Genomic DNA, 23,467 nt, shown 5'->3' with positions numbered 1-23,467 from the left:
CACCCCTGAGGGCACTGGGGCCCAGGAAGTCAGGGGAGCCCCTGTCTACAGAGGTCTTGGGATACCCTGCCTGTCCTTCGTGCCCCCTAGCTGGACACGCTGGGCCCTCGGTCCTGGGCACCCATCTAAACTTCTCTGGTCCAAAGGATATACATCCCTGCTTGTTCACTGGGCCACGTGGTTGTCACTGACAGTGTATGTGGGTCCGGGGGTTCTGCCAGCACAGAAGGTGACAACGAGGCTGGTTCCTCTCCGGGGACGCTGCTGAGGCTGGGGCCTGATGTTGGAGGGCACGTGAGGGTGTCCCCTGCTCGGGGTCTGTGTGTGTCCCCACCTGCACCCCAGCTGGGGCTCCGCCCACCTTCCTGCTGCACCCCTGGCGCCCACACACTTGGGGCTCGGGAACAACTGCTGGTTACTTTGTCTAGACAGAAAATGCGGGATTGTCCGCAGGCACCGCCTTGGGGGACAGGAGGGGGTGGCTTGTGGTGTGGAGAGGGGACCAGGCCCCCAGCGAGGGACGCTGCTCACGTGCTTTTAGGAGAAGCCCGACCAGCAAACAGGGCCGCTGGGCAGACGGCTCTGCATGTTTCCCTCCCTGAGCATTTGATGAGCACTGGCAAGTCTTCGGCCCCCTGTGCCCCTGGGGGCTGTTCTTGGATGCAGCCGCTTGAGCTGCCTCAGTTTCCCCAGGGGCGGGACAGGAAGTCACCGGATCCAGTGATATCATCTTTGGCAAACGCCTGGAGGCTCAGGACCCGGGGTCTGTCTCGGGGTCCCAGTTGCTGAGGCAGAGGGGCAGGGCTGGGCGTGCCTTCCTTCTGGGGCACAGGCTGCCCACCCCTTCCCTGGGCCCACCGCCCTCCAGACTGGGAGCCCTTCGAGGATGGGGATGGGGCCTGCGCTGGAGGCATGGGGGGGGGCGCCTCTCAAGCCCCAGCCTCGTTCCTCCCCAACTCTGGGGCCCTGACGAAGAGCATCTCTGTTGTACACCGGGGGCACCCCAAGGTCCCATGGTGGCTGGCAGCAAGAGACGAATTTAGGGGTCTCGCCTGGCAGCAGGGGGCAGAGGTGAGGAGGAATGGGCCAGAGGTGTGGGGGTCCCAGGGGGAGTGAGGTCCACAGGGAAAGGAAATCCCAGGTCCGCCGAGGACCCCACCCTCATCGCACAGATGCCAGGGAACTCAGGCCTGGGTGAGGGGCTCCCTATGTAACGTCACTCTCCAGTCGGGGCTGGACACCGGGGTGCTGCCTGGTACAATGGCGCTCGTGCGGGCAGCCCAGGCTGGGAGATGTCATCCCCCTTCCGAAGTCAGCGGCACATGTGGGCACTCGGGCCCGCCACACAAGGCTGAGGGGACAGTCAGTATCGCTCGAGTCTGGCGGTGCTGAGTTTTCCAGGCAGCCCTCGGAGCTTAAGCTCTGAGACCCCTCTCTGGCCCGGGGCCTGCCAAGACCCTGGCCTGGCTTTGTCTCCCTGGTCTCTTAACTATTTTGCCCTCAGAGGGCCTCCAAACTGTGGGCTCCAGGGCTTTGGACCTGGACCCGCCCCAGCTGAGCAGCAAACACGGGCCATGTGTTGAGGGTGCTAAGAGGCTGGGGAGGGGAGCTGCGGGCGGGACAGCAGGGCAAAGGGGCAAAGGCCTCGGGCCCAGGCCAGCTGGGCCTGCTGGAAGCCCCTGTGCCCAGAGCCCAGCGCTGGGGAGGAAGAGGTGGGGCAAACTGGGTGGGGAGGGACTGGGGCTCCCTTCCATGGGAAGTGGGAGTCCAGCAGCTTTGGGTAACAGACCATTCACTGTGAACTGACTTGGGGTTTTATTCCTGTTTGCCCAGGCTTGTCCTCAGCCCACCCCACCCCCACCACCTCTGGGTCTTCATCTCCTACACCCCCCACCCGCCAGGTCCTCAGTATCCCTTCTCCTCACACCAACCAGGCACCGTCCTGCCTGAGGACCTTTGCACAGGCCACGACACCTGCCGGCCGCTCTGGGCTCCATCCTCCCCTCAGGTCCTGGCTCTGACACCACCCACTCTGCGAGGCTTCAGACATCCCCCCAACACCTCATCCCCTGTCCTGGCTCAGGCTGAGCTCACCCCCTTCTAACGGACACTACAATGTCTGCTAAACATCACATGTGCTGTGTTGACTGTCACCCCACCAGGGTGGGGGCGGCCTGAGAGGTTCACTTCTGAATCCCAGCCCCCATCAGGTACCTCATAAGTATTTAGTGAATGAATGAATGGATGCTAAGAATGCTCTGGCCCAGGGCAAGTGGTGAGACGGGGTGGGAGGGACAGGCTGGTGGCAGCCTGGCCCAGGGTGGAGCCCGTGTGTTGGGGAGGAGTCTTCAGGAGAGGGGCTGGGACCCTCTCCTCCTCTGTGACTTGAAGGTCCAGGCCAGGTCCCTGGGGGAGGGATGCCATTCTGCCTCTCCAGGCCGGGTGGGTCCTTGGGCTGGGCTGCGGGTCCACCTCCTCCCTGCTCTCAGCCGAGAGCCTTGGGGCTCTGGCGGCCTGCCTGGACTGACATCTTCCCAGGGCGAGCATGAAAGATCCCCCTTCAGCTGGAACACACAGCTGCCTGGGCGGGCCACAGCCTGGCACTGCCGACTCTGCTGCTTGCCCAGCCTCTCTCTCTCTCTCGCAGACTCAGGGCAGACGGCGGCCCAGCCTGTCCACCCATCTGGCTGTGAGTCTGGCAGGGTCTGACTGAAGACACAGCAGAGGTGGCCGCTGGAAGGCCCCCCAGGGCTCAGGACAGCCTGCAGGGGGACAGGAGATGGCCCGGCTCAGCCCACCCATTGTTCAGATGGGCCCATCCCTCAATGCCCTTGAGTCCCACCTACTGTGCACAGGGACATGTCACATCTCCACCCTCATGGTCCTGACCTCCAGGTGGGTGAAGTCACCCAATATGACGCCAGGCCTGAAAGCGCTAAGAAGGCCAGAGGGTCCCTGGAGGCCAGCGGTGGTCTTCCATCCCTCTCCCTGTTTTTCCAGGCCTTTCCTTATCTCTGCTCCCCATCTCTCCTTTGTGCAGGATGCTCTGGTTGAGCTGGGGTGGGGAGTGGAGGCTGGGAAGAATCCTGGGCCTGTGGCCTATGTCACCTGACGCCAGGAATCACTCCCCAGCCTGGCTCTAGCCCCAGAAGCAGAGCCTCGAGTGTTTTTCCAGATCTGGGGGCCTATGGGGCGGGGGCTGGCTGGAGCCTGAGCCCAAGGGGCAGAGAAATGGGGTAGCCCAACGGGGCTCACATGTGGGCATCCGGTGGGAAGGGGTGGCAGACCCTGGGTCCCCCTGTGACCCTGGGCACTTCCCCACTTTAAAGCCCACCAGCCTTTTGGGAGAGCCCCCCCCGCCCCCCACTGTACTTTAGGGCCTTGTTTGAAGGTGGGGATCCTCAGAACCCTTGGGTGGCTCTTCCTATTGGCCCAATTCGGCCTCAGTTTCCTCATATGCAGGAGGTGGGGGAGAGGGGGCCACGGTGGGACCTGGAGACTCCTGGCCTGACCCCACTTTGCCGCTCCCCACACAACACGTCTTTGTCCGGGGTCTCAAGTGACAAAGCAAGGGCTCGTGTGGCCTTTTATTATGGAAATTCTCAAACCTATAGAAAGGATGGAGGCTAGTATGGGGGCGGCTCCACTTCTCCGAGCCCCAGCGTCAGTGGTTACCGCCCCGCTGTGTCCTCTGGACAGAGGCGAACTGAAGCGCCAGGAGAAGGCCCCTCGTCAAGGTCGCGCGCGGCGGCGATGACCTTGGGCGCGTCCCTCTTTTTCGCGGGCCTCAGTTTCCCCTTCTGGGACTAGGCTTGATCGGATCTCCGAGGCCTCGAGCCGCGTGACCTTGGGCCGTCCCAGAGCCAGCGGCCTCAGTTTCCCGGGCGCGGGACCCGTGCAGGGCGCGCCGGGAGTGTGCGCGGGCAGAGGAGGGGCTCCCGCCCCCTCCCCTCCCCCGCGGCCCCGGCTCCGCCCCTCGCGGCTCCGCCCCGCCCTACCCCGGCCTCCCCCCTCCCTCGGGCTCGGGCCGGCGGCGGCGGCGGCGGCTCCGCTCCGCACTGCCCGGCGCCGCCTCGCCATGGACGCGCGCGGGGGCGGCGGGCGGCCAGGGGAAAGCCCGGGCGCGACCCCCGCGCCGGGGCCGCCGCCGCCGCCGCCGCCGCCGCCGCCCGCGCCCCCGCAGCAGCAGCCGCCGCCGCCCGCGCCCCCTCCGGGCCCCGGGCCGGCGCCCCCTCAGCAGGCGCCCCGGACCGAGGCGGCGCCCCTGGAGGCGGCGGACGAGGGCGGCCAGCGGGCCCGACTCCGCAGCCGAGACAGCTCGTGCGGCCGCCCGGGCACCCCGGGCGCGGCGAGCACGGCCAAGGGCAGCCCGAACGGCGAGTGCGGGCGCGGAGAGCCGCAGTGCAGCCCCGCGGGGCCCGAGGGCCCGGCGCGGGGGCCTAAGGTGTCGTTCTCGTGTCGCGGGGCGGCCGCGGGGCCCGCGCCAGAGCCGGGCGCGGGGTCGGGGCCGGCGGACGAGGCGGGCAGCGAGGAGGCGGGCCCGGCGGGGGAGTCGCGCGGCAGCCAGGCCAGCTTCATGCAGCGCCAGTTCGGCGCGCTCCTGCAGCCGGGTGTCAACAAGTTCTCGCTGCGGATGTTCGGCAGCCAGAAGGCCGTGGAGCGGGAGCAGGAGCGCGTCAAGTCGGCGGGGGCCTGGATCATCCACCCGTATAGCGACTTCAGGTACAGCCGCCCAGAGGGCCGGCCGGCCAGCGCGGAGGGGCACGGCGAGCGGACGCGCACAAGGGTCGTCCTGGGAGCGCTGTGGAGAGGGCGGGGCGGTGTGCCCCGCGGGTGACCTCGGGGCCCCTCGGTGACCTCGGGCGCGTCCGGGACCCGCCCCGGAATGACCCGGGCGCTTGTGGCGCCGCCCTTGGAGGGACACTGGGAGGCGCGCGCCCCCTCCCACGCAGCCTGACATTCCCCGCCCTTCGGGTGGGCGCACGTCACGGGCCGCAGGACCAGGGTCTGAGCGCGGAGGGGCGGAGAGGACGAATAGAGGGGAACGTGGGCGCCGGCGAGGCAGCGGAGCGGAAGGAAGGAGGAAGGAAGGGCGCCCGGGAAGGACGCACCCCGTAGAGGCTGGCGGAGAAAGGGTTAAGCGGACACGCCGGGTCCCAGGGTCTCCACCTGCGTCCCACGCCGCAGGGAGGCGCGTTCCGGGTCCCTGGGCCTCGGTATTGCGCAAGGAGGGGACACTGTTCGTGCTGGTGTCCCCCGGCTGTGTCTACTCTGAGCCGCATCAGCTCCAGCGGCTGGGTGGTGTGCCCAGGTGTCAGTGGTGGTGATGTTGATGTGAATTCAGCTGGCTGATCCGTGGAAAGGCTCAGAGCAAGGCCCGGAGCAGGCTCAGCCGCGTGTGTTTGTGGTGTGCCCAGGTGTCAGTAGTTGTGTAGATGCTGATGTGAATTAAGCCAGTTGGTGCGTGGAAAGCCTCAGAGCAAGGCTGGAGCAGTGTCACGCCGCCGCGTATGTTTGCAGTTCCGTTCCCGGGTGAGCGCTGTGTGGCCTGAGAGTGTGAACGATGCATATCATTGCAGGCCGTGTGTGTGATCACGAACATGTGACTGCGGCGGGCAGGGGCCGAGTGCTCTGGGGGGTGTGTCTGCATGGCGGATCACTGGTGTGTGTTGGGGAGAGAGGGAGTGTGTGCGCATCAGCGGGCAGTGGGTGTGAGGTGTGTGCATGGTGTGTGTGTGAGGTGATGTGTCCGTGACTGGGGTGTGTGAGCTGGGGTGCAGAGGGTCTCCCCAGGCCTCCGGGCCAGGATCTCAGGGCAGGCACGGTTTCAGCACCACGGACAGCAGTCCAGCGGCCTCCGAATCCTATGACGCCGCGGGTCTCCCCTCCCTCAGGCCTGAGGTCGGATTCCTGGACCCCCAGAGCTGGGAAAGCGGAGCTGTGGGCCTCTCCTTTCCCTGGCCCTCCATATCCCCTGTGCCTGACAACTGGGGAAACGGAGGCCCAGGGGCACACAACTCAGGAACGGAGCCTGGAAGAATGTCCAGGATTCCAGCTCCTCACCCCCAGACCGTCCTGGGAGGTGAATGCAGCCTTGACCGGCGGCTTTGGGAGAGGCCAGGGGGCCCAGATGGGGTGCCTCTGGATGGGCCCGAAGGGCATGGGGGCTCAGCACCCCTGCAGATGGTTCCAGTCTGTGAAATGGGGATGAACTTGACTTCCAGGGCTCCCTGGCCCACCTGGCCCCTCTGTGAATGGGGGCTAAAGCCAGCTGGCTGGAAAGGGACGTGGGGGCCATGTGGGCAGGGGGAGGTGGCTGCAGAAAGTAGCCATTCCTCTGCCCCCCCAGCACATCCGCCTGCAGCATCCTCAGGGCTGTGGGTGGCCCTGGGCTTCCTCTCAGCTACAGAAGGGGTGGGGGCTGCTGGGAGAAGGAGCTGGGCGTCCCCAGCCTTGTGCGCGTCCAGCACAGTTGACCGTGGGTCCCTGGGCAGATACACTGTAAACTGGGGGTGAGCAACGGGATGGGGGTGAGGGAGGGATGAGTGGGGCCTGTAGCTGGGACTAGGTGAGCCAGTCAAAGTAAAAACCTTAAGACCCTGCCAAGCTGGGGTGCTGCGGGGCCTCTACAACCCCCCACGTTTTGGGAACCCTTCTAGACCCCTCGGATTCAATATGGAGACAGACCCCCCAAGCACATGATCGGAGAAGTGCTTCCTGAGCCCCTCTTGGGCCACAGCACCTTAAGAATATAGATCCAATCCTCATGTCAGATGTGAGGTGGCTGCCGCAGGTACCCCAAATTTACATGCGAGGAGAGGGGGTCACGGAGAGGTAAAGTAACTTGCCCAAAGCCACACAGCTAGTCCCCGGCAGAGCAGGGATTCATTCCTGGGCAGGCTGGCCCCTGAGTCTCCACTTTTGGACTGTCAGGCAAGCTGGCCCCTGGCCATGTCCTGTCCAGGCCAAGAAGAAATGGGAGGAGAAAGGCATCCTGGGGATTGTTCAAGATAAGGGGGTTGCCCAGGGGGAGCCGTGGGTCATCTCTGTGTTCGTGTGAGTGTTAGTTTTAAGACCCATTTGTGGAGCAGTAGGGAGAGGCCTTTCTGGGTCTGCTTGTCCACACTTGGCTCCGTTTGTCCTCATGACCTGACGGTGCAGACACCATCCCCGCTGGTGCCCGGGTAAGCCCTGGACATGACTTAAAAGGGAAACTGGGCCGTGAGACCAAGGCTTCTCCCCCAGCCCCAGGTCCTGCCCAGGGCCGTGGCATCTCCACTTTCTTGAGCTACAGCTTTGCTCAGATTGGCACGGCACCCATCTGGCATGGAGCACAGAACAATTCATGTTTGGTGAACTGGAACAGCCTTGGTCACGCCTAGCTCCTCGGGCCACATGGGCTTCCAGGGAGGGCAGGCGTCTGCAGAGTCCTCGGGGAGGGAGTCTTGAGGAAGGTGACTGGACCGAGGCCGGAGGAGCGGGCTGCAGAGGGGCTGCGGCAGTCTGCGGCGAGGCCTGCGCCCGCTGTGCATGGCCTGGAATCCTCTCCGGGCTTCCCTGCCTCAGTTTCCCCAAATGCGTGGTGCACCCCATTTCTCTCGTTCCGGTCGATGTCTGCACCGCCCATGCATTCAGAAGCGGCCTTTTTTCCTTGATACGCTTACCTGCCTCTCCCCCCCACCTCCATGGCGTCCTGGGGCCTGGCACGTCGGGGGGGCGGGGCCCAGGATGGTTTTGGGAACCTGCCGAGGGGCACACATGGGCACCAGGCAAGGCCAGTCAGGTCGTGAGCCCCGTTTCCTGGCAGCTTTGGAACAGCCCCAACCCTTTCTGAGGCATGTCTTCACTTCTTCATGGGGCCATGAGTAACACTACAGCTGGCGCCCGGATACAGATGTTCTAGGAGCTTCCATGGGGGCGGGGGAGGGGAGAAGCATGTTCGAGGGACAGCAGGAAGGATTCAGGTTCAGGAGGGTTGCTTTTCCTTCTTTGCACCCTGAGGTCCATTTCTGAGTCAGAACAAGCATGAAGACCACCCCAGAGCAAAGCAGGGAGAGCAGCCAAGGGGCCAGCATGGAGGGTCACAGCCTGGGCCACTGCCTTCCGGAGGTCCTGGGGCCCTGGCAGGATCTTCTGCCCCTGCCCCCAAAAATGTATGAAGAAGAAATACAGTTAACTCCTTTACCTGGCCACCCCGGATTCTAGAGCCCAGAGAGAGGGGTTCGTGGGAAGGAGGAGAGCTCAGAGGGGAGGGTGTGGGTGGTGGTGCCCCAGGCAGCTAGGGCCCGGCTGCAACTCCCCACCGCCCATTCTGGACAGTCCGCTTTTTCTGCCACTTCCTCCACCTCCTTAGTTGGTGGTCACTTGGTGGTCAAGGCAGCCGTGGCTGTGTGGGAGCGTGGGCAGGTCGGGGGGGTAGAGGCTTCATCTCCCTAGAGAGAGTGTGGGCAAGTGGCTTCCCACGGCCTTTCATCCCGTTCCCGAGTCTGTAAGTGCTTCTGAGGTCTGACCCGAGTCTCTCCTGCTGCTGCTGCCGAATTTCAGTTCAATGTTCCCGAATTGTGTACCACCGGGGGGCCTGGTTTGTGGGGAAAAGATAAGTGGGTCCTTTTCCTGGCCCTCAGCGGAGCTTAGACAAAGCCAGGACAGGTGGTTGCTGACCTGTATCTGTGTGACATCCTGTGGGGTCCCTGAGGGCCTGGGGTGGTGGAGGGGCTGGCCTGAAGATCCAACGGGGCTGGAGGACTTCTCCTGCCCCCAGATGGCCCTACGGATTAGCGGGAGATCAGGATGCATCAGCTCATGAGAATAAACCCTGAATGATCCCAAGTTGGGGCGGTGGTGAGGGGCGGGGGCCAGGGTTTCCCCGGTTCTGAATCCAGCATGAAGGCACTCAGAGTGGGGGTTGGTGGACATGCCCATTTCCCAGGTGGGAGGATTGAGGCCCAGGGCCCACCCGGCTGGGAGGAAGGACGCTCCATGGTCCCTGTGAGGGGTCAGGGGCCTGAGGTGGCCGAGGCCCCTCTCCTCTCTCCATTGGTTTCCTGCCAGAATTTGGAGTTTCTGGCCCCTGAATTAACTGCTTTAAAAACGTCACATCCCCACACCCCCTGTTTCAACATCCATGACCTGGGGGTTCAGGGGGACACTGGGGGGCCTTCCTTAGCTACCCACTTGCTCAGGACAGACCCTGCCTCACTTCCCCCATCAGCAAGCCCAACCCAAATGCAAAGAGCACAGGCTACCCCACTTCCTCCCTGGACGCCGCCCTCTGCCCCTTCCTTGCCTTCTGGCTGCCGGCAGCGGCATCTCAAGATTCACGTTCGTCCTTCTCACTTAAAACCTGCCATGGCCATGGCCTCCACGGCCCTGCAGAGCCCGGCTCCCACCCCCTCTCACCCCTTCTCACCTCCCTTCACACCCTTGCTCCAGCCCCAGGCCTCCCGGCTGCCCCGAAAGGCAAACTCCATGCAGCCACGGGACCTTTGCACTTGCCGTTTCATCCGCCCAGGGTGCAGTGCCCGCACTCTGCCTAGAGGCCCTTCTCCATTATCCACCCACATGTCACTTCCTCTGAGAAGCCGTCCCAGCCCACCCTGGCTAAAGTGGCCCCTCTGAAGCATCCCACTCATTTATCTGTCTGTGTGGAACGTTTGTCTCCCCCCTGGGCTGGGGGCCCTGAGGGAGGGCCGGGTCTGTCTGGTCGCCACGTGTCCCCCAGGCCTGCACACAGTCAGCCCCACAGTCTGCCCTGTCTTGGGATCACTCAGGAATCTTCCCCTGCAGGAGTCTCAGTTTCCCAATCCCTGACACCTGCCTGGGATCCGTAACTCACATCCGAGGGCTCAGGTCCTAATAATCCATCCCTAGCTCATCCTTAATCCCTGACCCCCCCTCCCTTCCCGGCCCCTAATCCCCTAGGATTTGCCCGATCCGATAGGTAATTCCTGGACTGCTTCCAGCCTGGTTCTTGGTTCTCTGACCCTGAAGGGAGGGAGCCGCTACCCTTGTTAACAGCGTCCCTGAGCAGCCACTTCAAGCTCCCAGGACACCCCTGCCCCTCGTCCGGCCCTGCCCTGCCTGGTCCTGGAAGAATAGGGCTGCTTGTCAGCTTCTGGAATTGGAGGGGCCCCAAGTGCTGGAGACAGGAGGGTGACAGCATGGTCCTGAGCTGTGGCCTGGAGGTCTGGCCGCCTGGGTTCCGTCATTTCACCACTTCCCACCTGGGTTTCTCCGTCTGCGCAGAGAGAAGGGTCGGGGCAGCTGCTGGAGCGGGAACTGGGCCCACAGTGGGGGCCCCGCTGATATCAGAGCCATGTGGGTGTGGCGCCCGGGAGAGGGTTCCAGGGTCTCCTGTCCACAGGGCGCTGGGGGTCGTTGCCACTGAGCCCCCGCACCCCACCAGGAGCCCCGGCCTTGCTGGTCTCTCAGGGCCCAGTTCCTGTCCTGGCACAGGCAGGAAGCGGGATCTGAGTGTTTCCCGATGGGGCCCGTTGTTTGTTAGGAAGGACTTTTCAATACGAGGTTTAATTACTGTCCCTGAAGGCCCTGGGTGGCTGAGGGCTGACTCAGGCCCCTGCAGGCCCCGACCCCGTCCCAGAGGTCTCTGGGTCCCAGGGGTCTCTGGGGCAGCCTGATGCGGGAGGGGCTGCCAGAGTTGGGCAGAGGAAGCATTGTGGCTCAGAGAAGGACAGTGATTAGCCCTGGGATGCACAGCCCAAGGGGGCGGGCAGGGCGAGGAAAGGGGGTGCTGGGGAGAGGGACCTGGATCCTCTGCCCCAGCCCTCAGTTTCCCCTCCTCCTACCCAATTCCAGGAGGACCAAGGGCCACAGGCCTGGGGGCGGCAGGCTGGCTTTCAGGTCTTTGCAACCCTCGCTGGCTGGGCCACCTCTCTGGTCTGTCAGTGGGGAAGTGTGGTGCCTGCACTCCCACCCCCACCCCCTGCCCCCAGAACAAAAGGAGGGAACGTCTATGACGAGTCGCCTGTGAAGGAGGGGGCCGTCTTCATCCTGGCCATTTACGCTGTGGTTACCCGACCCTGGTAGTTTCTAGGCCCCCCGATTTAGATGGTTTCTAACCCCCCCTCCTTGGTTTCCAGGCTCGTGCCCCTGGTCTTCCTGCTTGCTTTGTCCCTGGGCGTGAGCGTGCACTGCCGTGGAAGCTCTGGTGGTGGAAATGGGGAATAGGCAGGTGCGGCCCCTCAGTCAGGTTGGGGCTGGGCCCCTGGGGGTCTTGAGGATGAGTAGATGCCCCAGATCAGAGGTCTGAGCCCAACACCTTGTCTGGATTCAGGCAAAGGAAGGTCTTGAATTTGGAGCAGTCATTTGGGTTTTGCCCTTAACACTCACCCCAGATCATGTCAACCCTTTCAGCTCTCAAGGTCTCCATCCCCACACCGAGATGGGTTTCCCGGGCTCTCCCCATCATAGTTGGAGTCCCCATGGCCACTGGGAGAAGGCTCCAGTACATGTGGGCAGACAGAGCGGGGGGTGGGGGAGAAAGCCTCAAAGCCTGCCATTCCCTGGGCTCCTCCCGGACAGACAGGAGACTGAGGTTCCCAGGGGCTGGAGGGACTTGCCCAAGGTCACACCTGCCAGTGGGCGGGAACCCAGGTCTGGCTGCTGTCACCACGGTCTTAGACATTGGGTCCCTTCCAACCTTGGCTCTGGAAGACCAAGCTGCTGTGAACATCTTGTTACAAATCACTTTTTAATTTTTTTCTCTTCCTCTTGGATGATTTCCTTGGGATCAATTCCCCGAAGTGGAAGGCCTGGGTCACCCGGCAGGTGCGGTGCTGTAGCTCTTCCCTCGGGGGGCTGCTCAGAACAGAGCCAATTCACAGTGAGTCCCAAAACAGGGAGCCCAGTGCGGCCAGGCCAGCGCTGGGGTTTACGGCTTTCTGCTAATTTGGGAGAGTCCCTCCAGCCCTTGGGAACCTCAGTCTCTTCTTCTATCCATCCAGGAGGAGCCCAGAGAGTGGAAGGCTTTGAGGGTCCCCCAGGCCTGTCCTGCCTACACATGCTAGAGCCTTCTCCAAGAGGACATGGGGACTCTGGCCATGATGGGGAGGGCGCCGGGCCTACGGGAGAGCCCTGGAAACCCACTGCGGGGTGGGCGTTTCTCCCTGCACCGTGATGGGCAAAATCAGACGCATGACTCTGTTCAGAATTTGAGACCCTCCTTTGTCCGAATCTAGACAGGGGGTGTGGGCTTAGACCCCGATCTGGGGCATCTACTCATCACTGAGACCCTGGGCCTCGGAGGTTTTCTCTTTATGTATACGTGTTAACAGAAACATAACATAACAGTTAGCCTTTAACCCTTTAAAAGTGTACATCTTTTAATGTGTACACAGCGTGGTGCAGCCATCACCCTTATCACTCGCCAGAGCTTCTTCATCTTCCCAAACAGAAACTCCCCAGCCCCTACAGCCACAAACCCACTCTGTGTCTGTGGATCGGCCTGTCCTGGACGTTTCCCATCAATGGAGTCACACACCGTGGGTCCTTCTGTGTGCGGCTTCTCTCACTGAGCATCGTGGTCTCGGGGTCCACCGACGTGGTAGCGGGTGTCGGGGCTTCTCTCCTTTCCGTGGCTGCGTGACGCTCTGTGTGTGGAGGGACACATGTGTTTGTGTGTCCATCCGCTGGTGGACACTCGGGTTGCTCCCACACCCACACTCTGGCCATTGTGAATCGTGCTGCCGTGGACACTGGTGCACAAGTGTCTCTTTGAGTCCCTGCTTTTGAGTCCTTGGGTGAAGGCCCAGGAGTGGAATTGCGGGGCCACATGGTGACTCTAACTTTCTCAGGAACCGACAGGTTTCCCTTGGAGTGGTTTTCTTTCCTATTTTATCGATTGCCGCAGGGCTGGGCATCTCTCCACGTGGCCTTTGCTGCATCTGTCTGTCCTCGTGGGTAAATGCTGGACTCAGGACACTGTGCCCGGCCGTTAATATTCCTCAAATGGACGGGCCTTTTTCTGGGAGCACAGAATTCCCAGGTGGAGTTTTGGAATGGACCTCCAGGACTTGTATCGGTCCTGGGCATATTTGGCCAGTCATCCCTTTTTCGGGTGTATTTATCACATGAAACATCCAAGCCGTGGCCAAGTCCCGTCCCTCAGGCTCTTCCGCCACCTGGCCCTGCGCTCTGCCGGGCAGGCCTTGGCTTCTCCCTTTTTCCCAGACGGCCTGGCACCCTGGCCTCTGTCCGGTCCCCAGCCCCCCCCCCCCCCGGCTGCTACCTGAAATGGATGGACAGCCAGTGCCCCCTGTTCAGCTTTCCGGTGCCCCACTGGGAAGTCCGGCCAGGGTGGGGGTCCTGCACCTGGATGTCAAACTGTGGGGGTCTGGTGCCCACCCAGCACCTGCAGCCCCCGGCCGCCCAGCCACTCAACCCTCTTGGCTGCAGTTCCCACCCCCCACCCCCCCGCCCCTCCAGCTCCTCCGCTTGTCTGTCTTCCCCTCCTGGCTCGGCCCTAGTGCTTTTTGGACGGCAGCCTTGTGCCAGGCACGTTGGGCCTTCTTGGTCCTGGGAAACATTTAGTCAATTTTTGAGCGGCCTCTTGGACTCTTCCAGGTCTCCGGCTTCTTCAAGGAGAGAAGGTCAGGCTGGGCCAGCGAGAGGGACCTGGGCTGGGGGAGCCCAGCCGGCAGTGGAGTGCTGTCTGGGGCTTGGGAGGGCTTCCTGGAGGCGGGGTCCACAGTAGCCGGGGCCAAAGTCTCAGCTTTGCCGGAGGAGGCGAGCGCTGGGCTGGTCTTCAAAGGCGCATGCGCGTGTGGTGGGGCAGGCAGGCTCCGCGGAGGGCCCCGCGCAAAGGTGGAGGTGTGACCGCGTGACCGGCTGCACCTCGCCCCCAGGTTCTACTGGGACTTCACCATGCTGCTCTTCATGGTGGGAAACCTCATCATCATCCCCGTGGGCATCACCTTCTTCAAGGACGAGACCACGGCCCCGTGGATTGTGTTCAACGTGGTCTCGGACACATTCTTCCTCATGGACCTGGTGCTGAACTTCCGCACGGGCATCGTGATCGAGGACAACACCGAGATCATCCTGGACCCTGATAAGATCAAGAAGAAGTACCTGCGCACGTGGTTCGTGGTAGATTTCGTGTCTTCCATCCCCGTGGACTACATCTTCCTCATCGTAGAGAAGGGCATCGACTCCGAGGTCTACAAGACGGCGCGCGCCCTGCGCATCGTGCGCTTCACCAAGATCCTCAGCCTGCTGCGCCTGCTCCGCCTGTCGCGCCTCATCCGCTACATCCACCAATGGGAGGAGGTGAGCACGGCTGCACGTTGGCGCAGGGGCGGGGCCATGGGCGTGGGCAGGGTCGTGATGAGCGAGGAGGAGTGGTGACACGGATGCAGGCGTGGGGTCTGTGGGGTCGTGATGGGCTGGAGCGGGGCTAGGATGTAGGGGCGCGGGGTTGTGATGAGCGAGGGGGTGGTGATGGATGAGGATGCCGTGATGGCACCCGGCCATTGACTGCAGGAGGGGGGCAAGGAGGCACCAGGAACAAAAAGGCGGGGCCATGATGGGAGACTCTGGGCGGGGCTACCGGGGTCCAGGGACATGGTCACAGTGAGAGGACAGGTGGGGATACAGGCAAACGAGCGGGGTCATTGGGTGGGGCACTGGGCGGAGTTACAGGGACTGCAGTGAGGGGCCTAGGAACCTTAGGGGTGGAACCTGGGCCTCGGGGCGGGGGCGGGGGGCCACGGGGCGTGGTCACAGGAGCTTGTACCCGGTGGAGGGTGGGGGGGGGCGTCACAGGGAGCGCAGCATGGACGCTTAACGCATCCGCACCCCTCTCCTTCCTTCTACCCTGTAAGAGGCATACTCCACAGCCCCGGTGGCAACGGGGAAACTGAGGCTCCGAGAAGCGAAATCACGCCCCTCTCCCCCAAGTTCAGACCCGCCTCTGGACTGAGTGTGACCTGATTCCTGAAGCCCGCGGCCACCACGCAGGCTCAGAGTCGCCGCCACTGTCCAGGACAGCAACTAGGCTCCGAGGCGGGGAGTGGGTGGGGACAAGGCTGCGGAAAGAGGCCGTGGTCCTGGGAGAGGGCAGTGGGCAGACGGCCAGGCAGAGAGATCTGGGCGCCCGGGGCGGCAGGCCGAGCAGGGGGCCATGTGCTCTAGTCTAGGGTGCTGCATTACCTTGAAAGGCAATGGGTCTCACAGGAGCGGGGGCCCCACCAGCCGCGTGGGGGGCGTGGTGAGGTGGGGCGGCTCCCAAGGGGAGTGGGCCCTGCGGAGGGCTTCGTCCTCCCACTGCCCGGGTCGCAAGAGGCCGTGGGCGGAGGCCTCTCCCTCGCACACCGTCTGCGGGACTCTCACGGACGCCGCCCCACCCCCCAGATCTTCCACATGACCTATGACCTGGCCAGCGCGGTCATGCGCATCTGCAACCTCATCAGCATGATGCTGCTCCTGTGCCACTGGGACGGCTGCCTGCAGTTCCTAGTGCCGATGCTGCAGGACTTCCCGCGCAACTGCTGGGTCTCCATCAACGGCATGGTGGTGAGCCCCGAGCCCCCCCGCCCCACGTCCGCTCCCGGAGCGCACGGCGCCTGAAACACTCCTCTGGGGGTGAGCGCCCCTCTGGGCTGCTATCCGACTTCGAGCCTTGCCTTGCAGACCCCGGGACCATGGAGATCTTTGACCGTTTGAGGGCTATAGGACAGTTTCTGCCCCCCAGGGATCGCGTCATCTGCTTACTGTGCGATGCATTCCACTTTTTAATTTGCATACGTGTATTTAAAAGACAGTTTTATATCATAGCCCTCAAATGGAAAAATGCTATCATGGGCCGTGAGAGATAAAAATTGGAGACTCACAAGCACCTATTACTTCCTGGCTGAGATGCTGAGTGTTAAAAGCTTTCCTCCTGCACGTGGGGCACAGGGCAGGTGGGCATTGACGGGCGGGAGCAGCGGAGGGAAAACCCGTGGGTGCCCAGCCGGCGCCTGGCACAGCTGCCTGGCTGAGGCAGCTCACTGTCTGGCCGGACACCCAGGCATGTGGTCCTGTTTCCTGAACGGGGCCCGCTGCCCCCTCCCCTAGCCAGGTCAGCTGAGGACTGGGAAGGGCTCCTGGTCCTGCCTGATGCCTCCCCCCTCTCCGCCCCTCTGATCAGATGCCAGTGTCCCCAACTCACTGTCTCCGGGGTCCCCGGAACTTTCCCATTCTCTTGGCCTCACAGACACTCTCATCAGAGGCTGAAAAGCGGCGGGGGCTCCTGAGCCCCCAAGGCTAGACCCTTGCCCCTCCGAGCCTCAGTCTCCCAGGACTGAAGTGGGGAGGCGGCTTCAGACCCACACCTGCTGCTGAGTTGCTGTGACGTGTGCACACGGCCATGTCAGCTGCCTGAGTCTCAGTTTCCCTTGGTTACCTCTGGAAGACACGGAGCTCACCACCTGGATGCCTGGGGGAGGACGGGCAGGCGGGGCCCTGGGGGGGTGGTGTGTGTCAAGGGGCTCCCTGGGGGCCGCGAGCGCCCACCCACCCGCCCACCCACCCGTGGCCTTGCAGAACCACTCGTGGAGTGAGCTCTACTCCTTCGCGCTCTTCAAGGCCATGAGCCACATGCTGTGCATCGGGTACGGGCGGCAGGCACCGGAGAGCATGACGGACATCTGGCTGACGATGCTGAGCATGATCGTGGGCGCCACCTGTTACGCCATGTTCATCGGCCACGCCACTGCCCTCATCCAGTCGCTGGACTCCTCGCGGCGCCAGTACCAGGAGAAGGTGAGAGGGGGAGGCACCCCCGTGGGTCTGGGGGTCCACCCCACATCCCCCCAGCTCTGTGGAGGAAGGAACTCTGGAGCCTGGAGGGGGACAGGGCAGGAGGGGTTGAGGGAGACACAGGCCAAGGAAGGGGACGGGAGCCAGAGGGGTCCGAACAGGACAGGGCCAGTCCAAGGGGCATCAGGGGGCTCCGGGGGGGGGGAAGGTCTCTGGGCCATCTCGGGAGGGGCTGGGGTCCTAGGGTCGCTCAAGGACACGGGGGAAGCCTCTGGGGGAGCAAGGATGTCCTGGCACTTGGCCTCGGTGGAGCCAATCCGAGGGCTGTGGGCCGGGAAGGGCCGAGAGAGGGCGGGTGCGACCCCACAGGCCAGCCCTTTCTGGAGGTCAGCCTCAGTCTCCCCTCCCTAAGGCCAAGGGGGGCCTGGTCCCTGGGACATCGCCCCATTGGCCCTGCACTGCTATCCGATGGCTGGCCTTGGCCAGGCAGCTGCAACCCCCCAAGCAGTGCCCAGCAGTCGGGTCGGCTGGGTCAGCTGGGCCTGGTGCCAGGCACCCCGGCTGTCCGGAAGCCACCAGCCTCCTACCCAAACATGAGCTGGTGCCGCCACCCGCCTGCCGTCACGGGTTCCGCTGAGCTCAGGGCAGCTGTGGCCAGGCGGGGCTGGGCTGATTTCTAGAAAGATCATTGGGGAGGGGAGCCAGGGCCACCAAAGGGTCTGGGACCTCTGGGGCGGGGGCCAGTCCAGCCCCCTCTAGGGGCTGGGGGTGGGGTGCTGGTGGCGGGAAAGGGTTGCCAGATGAAATTCAGGATGGGACTTCCCAGTGGTCCAGGGGTTAAGACTCCACACTGCCACTGTAGGGGACACGGGTTCCACCCCTGGTAGGGGAAGTTCTGCATGCCGTGTGGTATGGCCAAAAAAAAGGAAATTCAGGACATAGCAATAACTTTTTTTTTTTAATTCATTCATTCATTTCTGGCTGCGTTGGGTCTTCGCTGCTACGCGTGGGCTTTCTCTAGTTGCGGTGCGTGGGCTTCTCATTGCAGTGGCTTCTCTTGCTGTGCAGCGCGGACTCAGTAGTTGTGGCGCACGGGCTCTAGAGCGCAGGCTCAGTAGTTGTGGCGCACAGGCTTAGCTGCCCCAGGCTTAGCTGCTCCACGGCACGTGGGATCTTCCAGGACCAGGGCTCGAACCCGTGTCCCCTGCACTGGTAGGCGGATTCTTGACCACTGCACCACCAGGGAAGTCCCCTGCCCAGGATATCCTTATCTGGGGCATTTTGGTCGTTTATCTGAAGTTCAGATCGCCCTGGGCATCTCGTAGCGTGTTGCTGTTAAGTCGAGGCCCACTCGGAGCGGGGGCTCGGGAGCGGCGGCCGCTGACCCGGGCCCCCCCCCGCCCTGTTACAGTACAAGCAGGTGGAGCAGTACATGTCCTTCCACAAGCTGCCTGCTGACTTCCGCCAGAAGATCCATGACTACTACGAGCACCGCTACCAGGGCAAGATGTTCGACGAGGACAGCATCCTGGGCGAGCTCAACGGGCCCCTGCGGGAGGTGAGGTGGGGGTCCGCGTGCGGAGGAGGGTCCTGGGGGAGCCCCACGGGCCCCTGCAGGAGGTGAGGGGCGGGGTGCTCACTCCAGAGGCTCCAGGGAGGGTCCTTCCTGCCCCTCCCAGCTCCTGTTGTGGCCCATGGTTCTCGGTGTCCTTGGCTTGTGGACACGTCACCCGGGCCTCTTCCTTCATCTTCACGTGGCCTGTTTCTGTGTCTCTGTGTCCCCTCCTCTGTAAGGACACCAGCCACTGGGTTCAGCACGACCTCATCTTAACCAATCACACCTGCAAAGACCCTGTTTCCACATCTGGCCCCGTTCACACGTACCAGGGCTCAGGACTTCAGCGTATGATGGTGGTGGGCGGACGGTTCAACCCGTGACCCTCAGCAAGCAGTTACTGGGCGCCAGCCGTGTGCCCTGCCCTGTTTCCAGGGAGGTGGTGCCAGAGGGGAAGGTCTGGGAGGGACGGAGTGGGGAGGGGCTTGGGGCGACTTCACAGAGGCAAGTGTGAGCCTGCGTGGCCCTGAGGAGGGATAGGAACGGGCGCTAGGATTTCTTCTGAGGGTGGAGGTGCCTCCTAGCAGGCAAGCACTGTGGCTGCCTGCAATGAAAATATTCGCTGGGTAATTATTTTCATTCATTCACTCATTTACAGACAAACACCTTACAGACCACAAAATGCACGAAATGCCGTGGCGAGTGTATTCAGAGCGGTGCCACCACTGCCGCCTGATCCCGCGGCCTGGCCTCCCCGGCTGCTCAGGACACCCGGCCCTCACTCCCCACTCCCCTCCCGCCAGCCCCGGCGACCTGTGCTGGATCATTACTTAGGTGTTTACATAAAGTCAAATTTACAAAACCAGATATATTCAGAAAATGCCCGTCTTCTGTCCTGTCCCTCTGCCCGGTTTCCTCCTGCTCTCTCCGTCCATTTTCTGCCTTTTTAAGAAAACAAAGGCGGGCAGGCCTCCGGGGTGTCCGTGCCTGGCGCTCCCTCTCTGGGTCCTGTTATGCTTTGTGGGAGGAGCTCGCGGCACAGGGCAGAGGCGAGGGTGGGGTCGGGGCCCTGCCGGTCTGTCCAGATTCCCCTCAGAGGGCGCCACGAGGGAGACGGTCCCAAAACGCCCAGGTGAGAGGTGCACCCCTCAGGTGCGGTTCTCTTATTTTCCTGCCATCAGGGGCTTATTTGCATTTCTTTCTGTAAACTGTTCATAACTTTTGCTTGTTTTCCTACAGAACTTTTGGTCTTTTTGTTTTTATTATTTTTTAAAGATTGGGAGCGATTTATTTATTTATTTATTCATTTATTTATTTATGGCTGCATTGGGTCTTCGATGCTGCATGTGGACTTTCTCTAGTTGCGGCGAGCGGGGCCTACTCTTCATTGCGGTGCGCGGGCTTCTCATTGCGGTGGCTTCTCTTGTTGCAGAGCATGGGCTCTAGGCACGCGGGCTTCAGCAGTTGTGGCTCTCGGGTTTAGCTGCTCCGTGGCCTGTGGGATCTTGCTGGACCAGGGCTCGAACCCGTGTCCCCTGCATTGGCAGGCGGATTCTTAACGACTGCACCACCAGGGAGGTCCCTGGCCATTTTATCTTTAAAACTCGCTTACTGTGGTTTTATTCCCCCACGTGTGGAATTTTTATGCCCTGTACCTCAGGTGCTGCGTGTATGCTTGCTGTACACAGTAAGTGTTCAATGTGTGCTTGTGTAACACAGCGAGTGTTACAGTCTTCAGTGTTTGCCTTCTGTACGCAGCAGGTGCTCAACACCTGACTGCTGTACATAGTAGGTTCTCAATATCTACTCTCTGCGGACATCAGGCACACAATACATGCTCGCTGTATACGGCAGGTGCACAATACCTGCTTGCTGTACACACCCAGGCTTTAGAGGAATTTACCCACGTTTTCTTCTAATACTTGTAGAGTTTCATTATTGGCATGTAGACCCCCATCCATTTGGAATTTATCGTGGAATCTGGCGTGAGGAAGGGATCCGGTCTTATCTGCTGTGTGGGGCTGAACCATCTGGCTCTGCCCCGAGACTTGGTGGGGGAGGGGCACCTTAAGCTGAAGTTCCCTCCTGCTTGGGTCTATTTCTGGACTTTTCATCTGTCCCATCGGCCTGTCTGCTCTGTGTGCGCCAAACCCACTCTGCATCGCAGAGGTTTGCGTTTGCGATGTGCTTTGGTGTCTTAGAGGGTGAGTTCCCTCTCCCTGCTTGTCTTTGTCACGGGCTTCCTGCTACTTCTGCTCATTTGTTCTAAATGCACTTGACTAGCCCCGGTTATCGAGAAGCGAGCCGGGCGGCATTTCCACAGGGCTCTGTGTCCTGTATCCCTGCCCGGGGAGAATGGGTATCTTCCGTCTCGAAGATGGTGAGCAGCGCTCTCTAAGGACACAATGTGTTCAAGGCTCTTCTGTGCCTCTGGGAGGGTTTTCAACGTTTCCTCATATAGATTTGGCCATGTCTTGGTAAACTCGTGCCATGGCATCTTACTTAGCTCTTTATGTGGGTGGAAATGGGGTCTTCTCATCCATTACGTCTTCTTCGAAGTGCCTTTCGTTTGCCTGTACAAAAGCCGTGGATTTTTTTTTTTATTATTTATTTTTGGCTGTGTTGGGTCTTTGCTGCTGCACGCGGACTTTCTCTAGTTGAGGCAAGCGGGGTCTACTCTGTGCAGTGCACAGGCTTCTCATTGCAGTGGCTTCTCTTGTTGCGGAGCATGGGCTCTAGGTCGCACAGGCTTCAGTAGTTGTGGCATGCGGGCTCAGTAGTTGTGGCTCGCGGGCTCTAGCGCACAGGCTCAGTAGTTGTGGCGCACGGGCTTAGCTGCTCCGCAGCATGTGGGATCCTCCCGGACCGGGGCACGAACCCGTGTCCCCTGCATTGGCAAGCGGACTCTTAACCACTGCGCCATCAGGGAAGCCCGATTTTCTTTGTAAGGTAAGCAAAGTGCCCCGTCATTAGGGCACACCCGATGGATGTTCCATCAAGTGAAATCCCCACATGACCCCCACCCAGATCAAATATGGAGCATTTCCATCCCGCAGAAGCTTCTTTGCCAAGGATAACTGTCATCCTGACTTCTACCCCCGTGGATTCGTTTTAAGGATCTTCGTTTTCATGTTGGTTTTTTTAACCACTTGCTATTTTGACAAATTTCCCTTGTTACAGTTTTCCATTGACTCTTTTGGGTTTTTCAGGCAATCCCACTAATACAGATAGTAAAGAGATAGTTTTACTTTTTCCTTTCCAATTCTTACGTCTCTGAATGCTCTTCCGTGTCTAACTGCATCGGCCAGTATTGCCAACACAGAGTTCAACAGTAGAGGATCTTGGGAATCTTTTCTTGATCCTGTCTTTGGTGGCAGAACCTCCAGTGTTTGCCTATTAAGATGCTGGCTTTCAGGCTAACGTGTTAAATCCCTTTCACAAACCAAAGGTCTGAGAGGTGCAACAGTCCCAAAGGTAGGGTGCGATGGAGGAGCGAGTGTGCGCCCTGCCGTCACCCCCGCCTCCCACCCCTACAGGAGATCGTCAACTTCAACTGCCGGAAGCTGGTGGCCTCGATGCCACTGTTTGCCAATGCCGACCCCAACTTCGTCACGGCCATGCTGACCAAGCTCAAGTTCGAGGTCTTCCAGCCGGGTGACTACATCATCCGTGAGGGCACCGTTGGCAAGAAGATGTACTTCATCCAGCATGGGGTGGTCAGTGTGCTCACCAAGGGCAACAAGGAGATGAAGCTGTCCGACGGCTCCTACTTCGGGGGTGAGTGTCTGTGGGCAGGGGTGCTGGCGGCAGACGGAGGTCAGGGTGGGGAACCCGAGCAGCAGGAAGGCCCTGGGGTGGTGGGGGGGCGGGGCTGGACTGCTCTGCTGGCTGGGAGGGCCCTGGGGACAGCTGGCTTGGGCCGCTGGGTGTGGCCCAGCAGTGAGGACGCTGCCCCTGGCTGCACGCAGAGATCTGCCTGCTGACGCGGGGCCGGCGCACGGCGAGCGTGCGGGCCGACACCTACTGCCGCCTCTACTCGCTGAGCGTGGACAACTTCAACGAGGTGCTGGAGGAGTACCCCATGATGCGGCGGGCCTTCGAGACGGTCGCCATCGACCGCCTGGACCGCATCGGTGAGTGGGCCCAGCGGTCAGCCTCAGTGGCTGTCGGGGGGCCGCCTGAGGAGTGGGGTGGCATGGCCCAGCTGACCCTCAGGGCCCCTTCTGACCCCCGGGCCAGATTCCTTGACCCACTTTCTCCCTTGGCCAGACACGGCCCCGGTTTCCCAAGGATGGGGAAGTGGGTGTTTCTGCTCCCTAGGCAAATGTTTGAGCACCTACTGTGTGCCGGGAGGTGTAGATGTGGCCCACGAGGCTGACGTGGTGGCTACCCTCAGGCTTGTCACAGAGGAGGGGATGTCCTTGTGACTCCAAGTGGAGACCCAGATGGGTAGGCGTTGCCGGTAGAAAGACAGAGGCATGTTCTGGGAGTGGAGACGGCATGTGCCAAGGCCCTGAGGTGGGAAAGAGGCCTGGAGTCCAGGGACTCAGGGAAGCTGGGAGGGAGGCGGGCACCAGGCACATGAGGCCACAAGGCTGTAGAGGAAGGCGCTTGGGCTGTAGGTCAGAAGCATTGGGGAGCCATGGATGATCCCAGGCAGGGGAGGACCTGATCAGATGTGCACTTTATGAGTGTGGGCATATGGAGGAATCTGGTGGCCTGGCCTGTGTGTGTGTGGGGGTGGCTTTGGGTAAAGGGAGAGGTGGCCGGGCAGGGGGAACCTTAGAAATGGCTAAGGACTTGCTGAAGACTAGAGCAGGATTCAGAGAGGTAGAGGCCCTTGGTGCTATGTGTGGGAATAAAGACAGCGAATGGCTGGAGAAGCAAAATGGGGTGCGGTAGGGAAGAGTTGTTAAGACTTCCCAGTACGCAGAAAGCACTCAACGTGTTTATATTATAAGAGGCGCTTAAAATTTTGCTCTGTACAGTATCTGCTTCGATGTGTTTGCTACATACAGTAAGCACTCAACCCATGTTTGCTACGTACACGGCAGGCATTCAGCGTGCCGGCCGTGTACAGGCAGGAGTCTGCGTGCGCTGCTGTGCGCAGTAAGTGTCTGATACCTGCGTGGTGTACCCGGCAGGTGCACAATG

General features: G+C 61.5%; 2 protein-coding genes across 3 annotated transcripts in view; one reads left to right on the top strand and one right to left on the bottom strand.

Moving 5' to 3' along the window:
• Positions 1-4,068: 4,068 nt before the first annotated feature.
• Positions 4,069-23,467, top strand: part of HCN2 (hyperpolarization activated cyclic nucleotide gated potassium and sodium channel 2) — a 21,104-nt gene continuing 1,705 nt past the window's right edge. The window contains exons 1-7 of one of the 2 annotated variants that reach the window (XM_089905828.1): positions 4,069-4,722; positions 13,863-14,286; positions 15,370-15,531; positions 16,585-16,761; positions 18,170-18,316; positions 21,850-22,090; positions 22,282-22,446. In XM_089905828.1, coding sequence (XP_089761954.1) covers positions 4,079-4,722; positions 13,863-14,286; positions 15,370-15,531; positions 16,585-16,761; positions 18,170-18,316; positions 21,850-22,090; positions 22,282-22,446 — 1,960 coding nt within the window. In that variant the 5' untranslated portion in view covers positions 4,069-4,078. Of the gene's footprint in view, positions 4,723-13,862; positions 14,287-15,369; positions 15,532-16,542; positions 16,762-18,169; positions 18,317-21,849; positions 22,091-22,281; positions 22,447-23,467 lie in introns of both variants that reach the window. The other variant, XM_022565625.3, reaches the window with a different exon arrangement.
• Positions 17,707-23,467, bottom strand: part of POLRMT (RNA polymerase mitochondrial) — a 20,851-nt gene continuing 15,090 nt past the window's right edge. Inside the window, exon 20 of the mRNA XM_089905821.1 lies at positions 17,707-18,917. The gene's annotated coding sequence lies outside the window, so the exon portion shown is untranslated. The remainder of the gene's footprint in view (positions 18,918-23,467) is intronic.

The sequence above is a fragment of the Delphinapterus leucas genome, unplaced genomic scaffold (assembly GCF_059928025.1).
Source record: "Delphinapterus leucas isolate spDelLeu-1000000601 "Yukka" unplaced genomic scaffold, BTC_Dleu_Yukka2 spDelLeu_asBTCV2_sq25, whole genome shotgun sequence".
Taxonomy (NCBI): Eukaryota; Metazoa; Chordata; class Mammalia; order Artiodactyla; family Monodontidae; genus Delphinapterus; species Delphinapterus leucas.
Note: the sequence above shows the minus strand (reverse complement) of the source record. Positions and strands in the feature narration are given on the sequence as shown.